Source organism: Gobio gobio (genome assembly GCF_949357685.1).
Source record: "Gobio gobio genome assembly, chromosome: 5".
Lineage (NCBI taxonomy): Eukaryota > Metazoa > Chordata > Actinopteri > Cypriniformes > Gobionidae > Gobio > Gobio gobio.
The window spans coordinates 21011473-21026904 of NC_137101.1; the positions used below are offsets into that span (position 1 = coordinate 21011473).

The window sequence follows — 15432 nt, forward strand, 5'->3', positions numbered from 1 at the left end:
GCGTCTGCAGCGCCAGTTCTACTACGGTTTTGTACCCTGGAGAGCTGTATTACTGTAAGCACCGCTGTATTGCAGATGGCTGGGCACCGGGAGGAAAGTTCTGACTCTCAGATGTTGCTCTTTCTTAGCTCAGGGGACTTAAAGGATATTTTAGTTATGTTTGATTGAAGTGTTAAGTTTGTCTCAGATATTTCTACTGTAATTCTATATGAGAAATACAAATAGAAACAAATAAGCCAATCGACATGCAGTAAGACTATAGAGCAGGGATAGCTAAACTTTTTTTTGTCAGCCAAACCCCTTTGACCTAAAATATTTACTTGAAGGAGCCCCTGATAACAATACATTTGTATATTCATGGTTCTCCGACGTCAGTTACATGGCATCCAAGTAAACAAATACAATATTGAATCTTTTTTAGTAAGTGTATTATTGATTTTATTTTACCATTTATTTATTGCACATTTTTATGATTTCATTCATGATCAGCTTTTCATCAACACACAAACACCCCGAAAGTATTTGATTAGAAATGTTTGAGCTTATGTTGAGATCTGAGAACATTTTGAGACATTTTTGGGATCAATACAGTCAAACAAACACTGACTTCTAATACTAGACTAGAGGAAACGCATTGACATTCGACAGTCGGCATGAAATGGAAGTTGTGCTAGTCTTTTTTTCCCTGTTGTGATGTATATCCGAGTGTAACAGCTTGTGGAAGGAGAAAAATGTAGGGCTTTATGGGCGATTTGATTTTGTCCTTTGGGAATTGATTCGGTTGTAGGAAGTTGGCCATTGCTAACTAAATACAGTTAGATCTGAATGCCAGTATGAAGAATAGTCAGTTGTGGAGAATATTAAGCCCCACCCTCCCCTGAAGAGAACAGACGTTGTTTTGAAGGGTTAATGTTTTTGATAAGATTACGAGTATACATACATTTTAAAATATAATGATGTGCACAGATAAATTATTTATAATAAGCACTGCAATTTTCTGATTTTGATTTCATGGCAACTTTTAAAAAATGTGAGAAGCAAGAGATGTAAACAAAAGTCTCCATTTGATGCCCATTTAATCTCATCTGATGAGAAAAATATTACATGTTAATATTATTCAATAATAAAATATTTAAATAAAATTAAAATACTATTAAATAGTCAAGAGCTCTAATTTTTTCTTTCTCGTAGGTTAGAATGTAACTGTATTGTCCTTCACTGCACACTACTGGAATATGTTAACTAGTGTAATAGAATATTGAACAGATTCGGGAAGCATTATGTTGCAACGTCTGTGTGTTAAAAGTTAATTGCTAATTTGATCTTTCCTAATTTAAGATGTTTTCTATTGAGCCCAGAGTAGAAAGCACGCAGAAGGAATAAACTTTGACGGAAGAAAATAAGCTGTGATACTGATGTTACCAATATTACCAATGTTTCACCGCAGATTCTTGTTAGGAAAAAAAAACACAAACCACAGCTCTATGCTGACAGGCACAAAACAAGCGTTTACCTTCAAAAGTCAAATTATGTACAGAAAAAAACTGACTATCCTTCAAACTCTCTCTGCAGTCTCATCACTGGCCCCGTATCGCTGCCTGTGGAGGCTGGCATCAGGGCCAGCTGATGCCACAGCAGATCTGAGGCAGCTGCAGTCGTAGAAGCGCAGACATGCAGCTCAGCACTGCACCTACAGTGGGTCGCAGGAGGAGAGGAAATCCGGACAGTCAAGGTGAGCCCAACACACACACACACACACACATACATACATTCACTCTTCTGAAGGTGTTGGACTTTAACAGGATTTAAGTACCAATTCCATTCATACAGTTTTAAATGCCTTATGTGTAAATAGTGAATATCAATTATCGAAATTATTTACATAGAACGGAAACGGATGCATTTCGGAAAGTGATCAGTTTTACTAATGTGTCTGTGGGAAGTAATGTATAGTGTGTTGACGTACGTGTCTGTGTGGGTGTTTATAGAGTGGTATAGAGAGCGGCATACATCTTCAGCTGCCCTTGCTACAGATGGATTAGGATGGCTTTAGTTAATGTGTGTCTGATTAAAGATCTACATGAAGCAATGCAGAGGCAACACGCACACAGTTTTGCTGCATTGTCACAAATACTTACAACTGTATAGTGAAAATATTGACCTGCTGGTTTAGAGTCGAACTTAAAATCTCTATGCTTTATCTATATTTATTTTAAGCTTTCTTTTTCCCAGGGAACACAAAGCTTTTTGAAAGAACATCCTAGCCACTATTTTCAATTTAATGAAAGTACAAGTCCAAAATGACAATCTTCTGAAGTCAAAAGCTTGCTTTGTGTGGAGAAAAGCCTGAAATTTACTTGTAATCTTGACATCCGCACTAGCTCTACTTGACGCGTTCATGAACGATCACTTAATGAATTGTTCCCTTGAGTCGGATCCTTTCGATTAATATGTTGATCCATTACATAAAATCTGTCTGAAAGATTTAATCAGAAGTCTGATAGAGCAGGTAGTGGAAAAATGAATAGTCCAATATTTTAAGTAAATAACAACTGTAGTGTATAGAATATATAGATATCTATATAAGATATATATATATATATAAAGTCTTAGGAGCTACATTTATGGTGTTAAATTGTGTTTTTCCTGTCAAGCTGCAGTCCCCATTCATTGTCACTGAATAGAAAGAAGCTTTCTTCCTATTTTTTTCACCATTTCTTTTGGGTTAAAGTAATTTGCATTATTTATTCTGGGAATCGGAGACCTGCTTTTAAAATGAGCAAATCCAGTAGGGTAAGAAAAGTGGTACACATAATCAAATTTAAGATGAAAATTGAGTGTAGGCACAAAATAGAGATCCATCCTGTTTTAATCTAGGTCCACTCACAAGGAGATTTCAGTCCTCAACACTGAACTAAAGGCATCTTTTTGATTTTCAACAACGTTCTGAGCATATAACAGAGAACGAACATTGTGTTTCAGTGTCAGCACTCAGCAGTCATATGCCTATCCTGATGTCCTGACACACATTTTTTTCCCCCAGCCAAACAGAATAAGGGATGAGAGAAGAAATTGGAAATTGAAGGTTGACAAGCCAAAACAGCAATTCTAGAATCATTCACATCTACATAGTTTAGAAGGATGGATTAATTATTGAGATTACACACAATTGTGTGAGTGCGTATGAGAGAGAGAGTGTGCTTGTGATGATTGTGTGCGTCTCTCATTACAAAGGGATCAGGGTGTTGAGGCTGGTCAGGATCAGATATCCGAGTGCTGTAACTGCATCTGTCTGCACTTAAACTGCCAAACACTCACACACATACACGTTCAACGAGACAACTGGGATCTCAATGTTTAAAACGTCATATCCATTGATAGCATGTGATTGTCTCGCACACAGCGAAACACTGTTCCCCACCGTCATACGCTATTGCATAAATGAGAGAGGTGACAAACAGTTGGCAAATGTTTGTTTTATGGCAGAGCAGAGGACGTTCTCTGTTTAACTCTGTGGCACATTATATTGTCTCTCTTGTTCAGTTTCTCCATTGGTTTTGCTTCACAAATGGTGAATGAACAAAGTATCAAAATTGTTTGATATAAAAGTAAACAACTATGTCCTTAAAATCAAACACTGAAATCAATTAATATTATCATGAACTGCATAGGCCCAAAAATATGCAACAATATAAGAAATGGGAAGCATGATAAAGGCCTATTCACACCAAGGACGATAACGATAAAGATAACTATATTAGTGTCCACACCAGCAGACGATATCATTCTGCTTATTCTAAGCGTGTGCTTGTCTGTCTGCGTTTCCCAAAAGCATTGTTAGCCAACTATGGTCGCAAGTTCCGTCGTTATCAACATAGTTCAACAAATCTGTGTTTCCCGAAACCATAGTTCCAACGAAAATTCGCAAACAGCATCGCAAAGTTGCGTGGTTGGAACGACAACTCTCGCCCTGTGGTTAGAAGCATAGTATCTTGTTTGCATGACATGTGGACTTAATAAATCAACCCTCTACGCACACCTTGGCAATAGAATCGCCTTTGGCTAGTACATTTTTTTGTTTAGTCGCCAGACTGATATACTTTATTTTATTATATATATATATACCACCAAATGTATCAATATCTTTGTAAAATGGCACAGCTTTTTAAATATCTGAACGTACACGCTTAACATCAGACCATGTTATGATATTATGATAATCAAGCACTATATAATGATAGAACTAACAAAGTAATTAGAACTAAAACTGTTGGAAAGCATGTATTAATGCATATTTGTCATTTAACTGAACTTTGGACTGGTGGTGGTGCTTAAGATATTGTTGGTGTTTCTGTAAAAAAAAAATTATAATAGTAATTATATTTTATTATTAAAGATAATAATAATAATCCTAACTCTACTACTAATAACAATATACAACATACTAAGGTTTGATGAGCTAATGGGTTCGACATTGACAGCATTCACTCAAACTGATTTGCTGAAATCAAATCAGGGACAGGAAAAGATGAGCGCCAGCCAATGAGATTGCCGTTTGCACATTAGTTCCGCTCACTACCAGAAAAAAACCTGGCATATCCTCTGCTTGTTGTTAAAAGCTGAATAATTCCAAATGAACTGTTATTTTGCCAGGAAAATACAACAAAGAATATTGTTAACATGTAGCGTGTCGATTTTGCGTGGTATGATGTGTGATGATCAGCAAAGCGATGGAGTTCTTCACACTAGAGTTCACGGTACGTCAGATGAGCTGATTTGAAATCGTATAGATCGCTTGACAAGAGTGCTTGACACTGCTAACTTTAACTTTATTTGGAATAGACCTCCATCCATCTAAACCGCTTGTTCTGTGCAGGGTTGGAACAGACCAGACCACAACCGTTTTTTTTTTTGTTTTGTTTTTTTTAAGAAAACTCTTTACCAATTCTTTACTGATGATTTACTGATCTAAAGAATCTATAATGCTACATCAGCCAAGTCCAACTATCCAACTCAATCCCATTCAGGAAACCACAAAAAAAGTTAATTTTTTTCACCATTTACTCATCATTTACTAATTTTTCTCAAATCACATTCACACTCTCATTCAACTGAACTATTGCAAGTCTGATGTCATGATGTCAAACATGTGTGTCATGTGTGTCTCATTATTGATTTTCAGTAAGAAAAAAACAAAAAATAAGGTAGGGTAGAGTGGGGGAAGTTAAATGTGTCTAGATTAGTTTTCAGTGAAAATGACAAATGATATACTAAGTATGAAAAATGTCTAGAATTGTCATGTTAAAGGGTTTTTAACAAAAATAAAATGTGTACCAATGTGGGGTAAAATGCTAGTAAAATGCCCCCACTGGGACAAAGCAATTTGCTTTATACATTTATACCAAAATCAGAGTACAAGCAGTTTTAGCTTAAACTTAAAAAGACAAGCTAAAACATCAGTAGATAAATATGAATATTTCTTGATAAGCCATGCTGAAAATCAACCTATTTGAAAAATATTGTTAGCTGGTTCTAACATGAGGTAATTTTTAAAAATGATGTCCAAATATTTTTATTCAACCACCTAGTTAAATTACATTTGATAGAAAAACAAAGGATGGGATGTTCAGAACATGGTAACTACAGTAATTATAATGGGGTGTTCTTCTGAAAATATAATTATATTTTCCTTAAATAACATGTTTTCCCTAACTACGGGCCTTATTATTTTCATATCATATACAACTGTGATGTTCTGCAAAACAACAAGCTTTAAAACACCTTTTTTCTTACTGTTAAAAAAATATATAACCGAACATGAAATCCGTTTTCTCTCAGGTGTGTTGCCAGTGTAAGCTTCATGGTGAATACTTCTACATCACTCTCATTAACGTAGTCTATAGCAACAACAAAAACCTATCTTGACTTTATCTAGTGGTTATTTTTGGAAAAACAGTAGGGGGGCAATTTACCCCACTCTACCCTACATTTGGATATTTTCCTCACACAAATCAACCGTATGGTTTCAGAAGACTCAAGACTGAATTAGCACACAAGTGATATGGATTTCTTTCTTGGTGCGTTTCTTGTCATTTTTGGAGCATTTTGTAAATCCTGCAGCATACATTTGTGTTCGAAAGAGAAAGAAAGTCATAGTTTTGAAAAGACATGTAGATGAGTAAATAGTGACAGAATTTTCATTTTGGGTAAAATAAATCATTAAGAATCAAAACATATCCTGCACAAAAACATCCTGAAGGTGTTGCGACAGTTGCTACTTGAACCGAGTGCATCAGAAATACTGCTATGTCTTGAAGTCTGTTTGTAGGTTCACATAAGCTCCAGTTTAAAATAGTGTGGTAGGAGCGGCAGCCACAGGTTTAGTTGTGTTGAGGGCCGGTCTTCTTCGTTAAATACTGAACGTATGATTCACAGTGGCACTAAATCAACACCTGTCACATCTTTCACATCAATGACTATGTCAACTCTTTCAGACAATATACACTTCTCTTTTTTTCTTCTTTCACACAGGTCTGCTAGGTGTGCTGAGTGTGTGTGCTACGTTGCTGCAGTTATGCGCTGGCTGTCCTTCAGAGTGTGTGTGTAACTCACTGAAAGCTAACTGCAGTGGGCGGAGTCTAGTATCTGTGCCCGCTCTCACTTCTCTCCCGGAGGGCACACATACCCTCTTTCTGGCCAATAACCGCCTCTCCTCCCTGCCCGTCTCAGCCTTCGCCAATCTAAGCACCCTTGAGAGGCTCGACCTGTCCAACAACTATCTGGACAACCTGCCTTCCAGACTGTTCCGTGAGCTGAGTAACCTGAGCGATTTGAGTTTGCGCAACAACAGCCTAACGGTTTTGGATCGCGAGTTATTTCGTGGCCTGACCCAGCTGCGAAGGCTGGATCTGTCTTTGAACGGCTTGGCCACTGTGCCGCTGGGCCTGCTGGATGAGCTGCAGGGGCTGACCTGGCTCTCCTTGGCTGGGAACAGACTTCACGCCCTGGAGAGAGCCACATTTGAGCCTCTCGTCAACCTTCAGCACCTGGAGCTGGGCATGAACCCCTGGGAGTGTGACTGCAACCTGAGAGACTTCAAACACTGGATGGAGTGGCTTATATACCGAGGTGAGGGTTGCGTGTGCGTAGTGTTTTTATTCTCTGCAGGTGTAAAACACGTCATTTGAGCAATAAGCCACAAGAGGATTTACGTAACTGGGATTTTACCATAAGTAAGGTGTGTTCTTTGGAACAATCCAAAGTGGACTGCCTAAATGAAGGCCTTTTAACGATGGTAAAATCACTGTCTTCTTCAGTGACTTATTGTGCCTATGAAGAGGCGACAACAGCAGTATGATAATAGACATCAGTGTTCAATAAATAATTAAACCTATTAATATTTAAAATCTGAATAAATGATTCTTCCATCAAGTAATATATTTTAACATATCAAAATACTGTATTGCATTAAATTATATGTGAAGTGTATGTTTATTGGTGTTTTACAAGGGCTATAAACCATTGAGAATTTAGATAATTATCTGTTTTAAAGAGGTGTAATAAGCCACTTATCAGATGGAGCTGTAACCTAATGGTAAGTGCATGTACTCCAGACGTATTGTAGGAAATGTTCCCACTCTCACCCTAATAATTTCCTATCAATTTTTGTCTACCACTGCCAATGAAATGTGGCAAAACCCCCAAAATCATTGCGAAGCAGAGCTTCTTATTCTTCATACCTCTCACTTTCTATTTTTCTCTGTCTGTCTCAATCCTTCTGCTCTGAGTCAGAGAAACTCATTTAATTCTATTTCAGAGCAGCTTTGAGAGGGAGGGGGATTCGAAACAAACATGAGAGGCTGAGTCACAAAGCTTTTAGTTTGTGCGAAAGAGACTCCAGTCATGGTGGGCTCTGAGTCTCTTGCTTTGTTCCAATACCTAGTGAGCTGCCTACCGAGGCAGCATTTAAGGCATCAAAGACGCACTCTTGACCTTACCTAGGCTACCTTCTAAAATACTTAGTTTTGACCAAATTCAGGCAGCATTGCATGTTTGTTTGTTTTTTTCATGGAGATTCCATGATGCAACAAACTTAATGAGAAAATCCAAGATAGACGGGAAATGTTAAAAATAACATATACAGTGTTGGGGTAATGCATTACAAGTAACACGAGTTACGTAATTAGATTACTAGTTACTTAAAAAAAGTCAAGTAACACACATTGAGCCTCAGTCATTAAACTTTCGTAAATATATGAGTAAATTCTGAGTAATTTGCGTGTGTAAAACGGACCTTCCAGATTCACAAATACTTCGTAAACATCATTAAACATGTGTATGTTAGTGAATTCCAATCATTTGTAAATAGGGGTGCGCGTGCACGCTCATCCACAATTAGCATACCGGTAATCCCCGCCCATGAGTTATAACTCTGTAAATATACGTGTCCGGGAACGCTGTGGAATCTTCTGGACTCCCTTCTCATGTTTGGCTCCAGTATATTGCATACAGGCTAAATAGACTAATTGGCTATATGCCTAACAATAAATATTCAATTAACGTGTGTCTGCCAAAGCATTTTTAGCCATCTTAAAAAATGGCAGGTGCTCATCTGACAATGGCCAGCTGGTGGCACTTAAGAGAGCGCTTTGGAGGCGCAGCGTTTTTCCATCTGAGGCGCTATGGTTGCTATGATGATATGGAATATGCCAGGTGCAGGCAGCATCTCATTTTGAAGAATTGTACTGAATATAAAAATGTAGTAACCAGCAATATTAACCTCTGATGGCTGGTCGGTGTAGTATTTGTCCCACCCCTCCTTCACTGTGACAGTGATGAGCGCTGCGTTTTAACCAAAGTTGAACAGTTTTGAACTCTCAACTACAAAATAAATTAAAAAAAAATAAAAAGACAGGGCAAACAAACTTGTGAAATATCAAAATGCAGTGTCTGCCTAAATGAACAGAACGTTTGAATGTTTTACACACCATTTACACATGGTAGGGAGCAGGTGTACATTTATTTCGTACCTAGCAACTAACATTTTGAAAATACAAAGATTTACATGAATACAAACATTTACGTCAGAACGGTTTTATGAATGATTAACATAATTCGTTCTGCTCGTGTTTCATGAAGGAGGCCCATTAATTTTAAATTTACAAGAAAATATCCAAGTTACTTTTTCAAATAAGTAATGCATTCTCCCATTTATTGTAGTTTTAGGCTGAATTCGAGTGTGAGCAATGCATTAAGTCACTTGCACAAAAACAGATTCAGTATTCTTCAAAATAAATAAAAACTGTAAAATGTAAACTCAGAATTGTTAATTAATATGTTAAATTACACAAATAAACGTGATTTAATCTTAGTTTATTAACCAATGTCTTTGCTGCTGATATTCAATGATTTAATTCCATACTAATAAGAAAAAATGACTTGAGATAAACGTCACATTTGTGTTTCCCTTTTTTGTTTTTATTGCTGAGAAGTGTTAAACTTTCTTCTCCAGCGTCCTATTCTTCTGCAATCCAGAATGGCAGCAAAGCGGAAAGGTTTGTTTGAGCTGCGCCCTCTACTGTACAGGTGTGAATTTGCATTTCCCTCAGCCTGAGGCTTGTTCGCTTAACTTTTGGTGTGAAAAGGCCTTTTAGCTCTAAAAAACAAACAAGCAATCCCAGCTCAGATGAGAAAAAGTAACTCAAAAGTAACGTAGTGCATTACTTTCCATAAAAAGTAACTAACACGGTTAGTTACTTTTTAGGGAAATGCAGTTTTGTAATGCATTCATTTTACATTATACAGTATATCATTCGGTAAATAAAAAAGATCAGTGTGATGAAAAAATATATTTTACCCAATTTGTGTGTACTGTGTATTTTATGCATACTGGATTATTGCACCATTAGATGTGTGATGCACTGGATTATAGCGCCATACGTGAGATGCCAATTACAAGCTATTTTAAAATCAAGTGCGAGTCAACTACCCTGTGCAGAATTATATTTGTGTGTGGCATATGGAGTGGCTGCCTATGTAGAGCACTCCAAATTAGTCACTTATGAGATTCCATGACAGTTAGCATGCTGCCTTAGAAGGCAGCTGCCTATGTGGGCAGTAGGCAGTGTGGCAAATCACTAGGTTTTGGAACAGAGCTTCTTTATGCATGTCAGGCTTATTAATTATACACCAGCTACCACTCTTTCTCTCATACAAATTCACACACGCAAAATGAAGAGGACTTCTGACCCTCCTAGCTGTGCGGTGCTATTTTGGAGGGCTTGAAGCAGCCATTTAAATTCTTTAGAGGTGACTATTGTTTACCTCAGAGATACAATTTTGATTTCTCTTTCTCTATTGCTTTCTGTCATAGGCGGTGATGTCGATGCCGTTGAGTGTACGCTTCCGAAGGACTTAAGGGGCCGTGACATCAGGGGTGTTCCTGTGGAGATGTTCAACTACTGTCTGCAATTGGAGGATGAGAATGGGGGCGGGGCTGGGAGCATGAAAGGTGGATCTCCACCATGTTTTCGAGGGACCGCCACTCCATCGTCCGAAGGTGCAGTGGTGCGTACAGAGGCGGAGCTACCAGACTGTGTAAAGCAGCGCTATCGGCCGGTCAGTGTTCGCAGGGCGATCGGTACAGTAGTGATCGCTGGTGTGGTCTGTGGAATCGTGTGTATTATGATGGTAGCTGCCGCAGCATACGGCTGCATTTATGCTTCTCTAATGGCAAAATACCAGCGAGAGCTAAAGAAGAGGCAGCCGTTGATGGGTGACGCAGAGGCAGAAGGCGACTCAGAGGAGAAACAGATCTCATCAGTTGCATAGGGGAATGGGGGAGAGGTTCAGAGTTCAGAGGTCAGCCACAAATATAAAGAATCCTTTACTGGTTGCGCTGCACATTTGATGATAATTTAGCTGCCCAGCAGAGGATTCATAATCCCCGTTTCCTGTTTCTCTGTCCTTCCTGAGACCCTCTCTGACTCTCAGACTTACACTTTACTCAATCTCTAAACTTTGGCCTATGACCTTTGACCTATTTGCCCCAGGACAAGAGGGACCACTCAGCACTTTAGAACTCCCCCACCCTCCCCCAATGTTGAGAGGATCTCAGCAGAGGAGGTGTGGATGCAACTGTTCAGTTCTGAACCCTGATGTTTTTAGAGGATCACGTGCTGTCATTAGCATTTACCTCTGTAGCAACCTAGCTATCAATCCAAACCTACAATCATAACTCAAACCCCCAACACTAATCCCAACCCCAACCTTTAACTCTAATCCAAACCCCCAACTCTAACCCTAACCATTCAATACTAATCCTAATCCTTACCATAAACCTCCATCACTAATCCAACAATCACCTCTAACACTGTGTTCTACACCGGATGGCACGTGAAAGTGGCACATTACACCAAATGCCAATAACACCCATTATAATCGATCCATTATGTGAATGCATTTCAATGCACTGCACCGAGTCACAGACCACAAATGGATGCCCTGATTTCTGACATACTACACATACGCTTGCTCTGCTTCCGACAAAAGGACAAATTGATTTGGAACGTTCACTTTGAAGTTTCCAGTGTAGACAGCCTCAAGCCGTTGCAGCATCAGTGTAGACATGGTGTAATTACTCTACTCCCAAATCTAAACCTACAACACAAATCCTTACCCTTACCATAAACCTCCATCACTAATCTGAATCCCCAACCCTAAACATCCACCAATTCTAACCCCCGACTCGAACCCTAAACCTCCAACACTAATCCCAACCCTTACCATTACCCTCCATCACTAATCTGAACCCCAACTCTAACCCTAAATCTCTAACTCTAATCTGACCCCCAACCCTAAACCTACAACACAAATCCTTACCCTTACCATAAACCTCCATCACTAATCTGAACCTCTAACCCTAAACCTCCATCACTAATCCTAACGGCCAACTCTAAAGGTCCTTTCGCACTGGACGCGATTTTAATGCGCAAATAATTCCACGATGGTTTTATTTTTTGATCAGCTGTTTGTGTAATGAGTGCTTCCAAACTGAACGCGAATGTGCTGTTTATTTTTTTCGTTTCGATGTTTTTAACTCTCGCAGCGACAGAAGAGGCTTAAACCAATCACAAACAAGGAAATAAAGGTGACGAAATGTCCAGTTGATGTCATTAGCTATTCAATCAACATTAACCTTTGCCAGGTATCGCATTTCTCAAGAGATTACAGCTGTAGTTGTAGTTACAGCTGTACAGATGCAGCTCTGTTTGCCCACTGTAGGCTACGGACAACGATAACATAACCCTTTGAGTTAAAACGCGTTTATTTTTTCTAAACCTAATTGTGTCCGCGACTATAGAAAGTGAATGTGTTTCCATCAGTACGACTGTGGCACTTAAATGTTTACATTGTGACTCAACTGGAAATAGCTGTTCCGGATCGATTGATTCCTGAAGTGTGTGGTTTGTCTCGTCAGATGCGGTGCTACTGTCTCTAGAGGAGCTCCTCAAATTGTCCCACGGACATTTGAAAGTAAGTGCGGAACCGGCCATAATAAAGTTTTAGCTCCTGTACAAGATTAGCATACTCCCCTTCAGACTCTCTGTTCTTTAAGACTGGGTGCACCCAAAACCTTCTTTTCGGTCTTTTAAATAAAATGAAAAGCTCGTCTTCACTGGATGATGAAGTGTCCGTGTTTTCTCAGCTGTCGAATGTTTTGGAATGTTGGAGCTCTGAAACGTCACAGACGTCGCAAATGGAAAAAACGATTCGCACACGAAATATTCGCTTTTTCGCTACGTGTCCGGTGTGAAATGGCCTTAACCCTAAATCTCTAAAACTAATCTGACCCCCAGCCCTAAACCTCCAACACTAACACTAATCCTTTACCCTCCATTACTAATCCTAACCCACAACCCAAAGTCTCTAACGCTAATCTAAACCCCCAGCTCTAAACCATAAACACTAATCCCTACCCTTACCATTTCCCTCCATCACTAATATGAACCCCCAACTCTAAACCTGCCGTCATAAGACAACTCTTACCCTAAACCTTCAACTCTTATCCAAACCCAAAAATTAAACCCCCTATACACATACCAATACCAATCCTAATTGTGACCCATAACCCTACCCCAGTGTGAACTGAACCTCATAACCACCGCATATCATATTTGAAATATTCCCACCTTATTTATCAGCTATAATATATTCGATACAATGTGACGTGACCTCAGTTTTTATGTTTTTAAGTGTGGGGTTTGTCCTTTGTATTGTGTGATAATTTGTGTTAATAACATTATTTTGTTTGTTTACGGTTTGTTGTTTCCCCATGTTCATCTCTAGAGGACAGACATGTTTTTGTAAGACTAGAAAAATCCAGCCCTGGTGTCTATCGTGAAGTGTCTTGAAGTATTGTGAAGTGCTAATGTAGAGCAGGCTGAGGACTCTGTTGATGGTAGTGGAGGGTGGCAGATTGTGACTATTGGAACTGTTAATTACACCTTGGTGGCTGAAGACGCGCAGTGGCCCTACAGGACAGCTACCCTCTAAACAAAAACAGAAAGGCAATAGATGAGAAGGAAATAAACCTTACCTTTATTAAGATAGACTTTTCTGTGCAATATAAATCAATGTCTTTGTTGATCTGTTGTTTAATTCTGGACTAGGATGTCATAGCTGATTTAGTCTGATCTTTTCTCTTGGGCTGGAATCGATTGCGTCTATGTGATCAATTTTCTGCTTGTGGACCAATTTGCATAATCCGCTTTTCCTTGAGGGCAGAATTTGTTTAGGCTAAATAATTCAGATCAATTTGACTTGGACTTTCAGAAGCCCACAGATATAATATAAGCTTTTCTGCAGCAATCAGCCTCAGCAATGAAAGACTGTCAGAAACTAGCTGCACACTGTCAATGTGAACCAGCATATTTCCTCCTCCCCTCAGTATTATTGAAAATTTAGAATCAGATTATAATATTGCTAATAATGTCACTATTGAGGAGTAACGTCCTCATTAGGTGTTTTGCACAATGCTGCCATCTATAGGAAGGATGTGCAGTGGGCACAAGGGTGTGGAGCAAATATCACACCACCTCATCTGGATTTAGGAGATGCTCTTCCGCTGTAACTATAGCAACAATCTTTCCCACACACTATTCATTACCAATGCAAATTACTGGTAAGGTTGCTGGCAAAAAAAATAATTGTAAATCGAAGTACAACTAATTTGTGTGCGAATACCCACACCAGCAGTTAAGCGTCTCTGACTTTTGTCTGTGTTCGGTGATATTTACAGCCATATGCTGAGTATATATATATAAGTACAGATATACATTTATTCAAAAGTGTGTTGAATATATGTATATATTTTAATCTGTCTTACGAATTATTTATGAACAATAACTTGATTGCAAAAATCGAGTATACATTTCCCTGTGTTTCCTGTGCAAACTCCTTTTTGTAGAGGAACTCCTAAAATTCTCCATCAGAGAATTCAGAGAAAACTCATGAATTATTAATAAGAGGAGTTTTGCCTAATGGTTGAGGTCTCTCTTTCCATTACTGTTCATTTAGCTCAGCATGTGTCATGGGCCTGTACTTTGCACGGGGCGACAAAACACACACCCTGTATCCTCTGTTATGAAAGAAAGAAGAAAAAAAAAAGACAAAAGCACTTTTGCCACTGGTGGACTAATAATTTTCCTGCCAAATTGCACTTATTGCGAATAATCTCAAAAGTGAGCACATGCTTGTTTATTGACTGTCAGCAAATATGTCCGTGAATATGAAGGGCGGTTTATAAATGAGCAGTGACTCAGCTGGGGTGTGTTTACTCTCTGTCCTGGCCTTACATATAAGAGCAGGGACACCACACACACACTTCACTACACACCCTTGCTAAATAAAAGCTTTGTAAATCCCGTTGGATGGATGAAAGGAAAGGATTTGCCCATTTGACTGAGCTGAAAGCATCTTCAAGATCTTTATGAAGTTCTGGTTTAATTAAAGCTTATTGATGTGACCCTTTCTTCACTTGACCTTTTTTCTAAGACTGATATGAGATCCTTCTTTATATTTTCGCTTGATAAAAATCAGTTTGAAATATGATTTGTGACCTGTGATATAATTCTGTGTTAAAAATGAATAAAGAATGTATTTCTGTAAACGTTGAAGTGTACGATTCAGCAAGCACTCACACACACCATTTGCTCATGATAAATCATACTTCTTCAGATTCACACAAAATGGAGAGATCCAGATTAAAAATCTGAAATGGATGGATAAATGAAGGGGGTCAAGCGTTGGCTGATTAGCATTGCACAGTTAGCCCCTTCTGGTAGATATGTAACTACACCATTATGGTGGCATACAATATTTCCATTGACTGCCATTCATAACAACCATGTAATAAAAATGCATAGGCCTACA

General features: G+C 38.7%; 2 protein-coding genes across 3 annotated transcripts in view; one reads left to right on the top strand and one right to left on the bottom strand.

The window, feature by feature from the left end:
* cacna2d4a (calcium channel, voltage-dependent, alpha 2/delta subunit 4a) overlaps positions 1-15432 on the bottom strand; it is a 51852-nt gene that overhangs the window by 20898 nt on the left and 15522 nt on the right. The window lies entirely within an intron of this gene.
* Positions 1601-15160, top strand: lrtm2a (leucine-rich repeats and transmembrane domains 2a). Its single transcript, XM_079816865.1, has 3 exons — positions 1601-1732; positions 6532-7128; positions 10373-15160. The coding sequence occupies exons 1-3, from the start codon at positions 1672-1674 to the stop codon at positions 10828-10830; spliced, it is 1116 nt and encodes a 371-aa protein (XP_079672991.1). The 5' UTR covers positions 1601-1671; the 3' UTR covers positions 10831-15160.

Coding starts and splice junctions, on each gene's coding strand:
- lrtm2a (XM_079816865.1), top strand. CDS start 1,672: ATGCAGCTCAGCACTGCACCTACAGTGGGTCGCAGGAGGAGAGGAAAT. Junction 1,733..6,531: donor AGGAAATCCGGACAGTCAAG/GTGAGCCCAACA, acceptor TCTTTCACACAG/GTCTGCTAGGTGTGCTGAGT. Junction 7,129..10,372: donor GGAGTGGCTTATATACCGAG/GTGAGGGTTGCG, acceptor TTTCTGTCATAG/GCGGTGATGTCGATGCCGTT.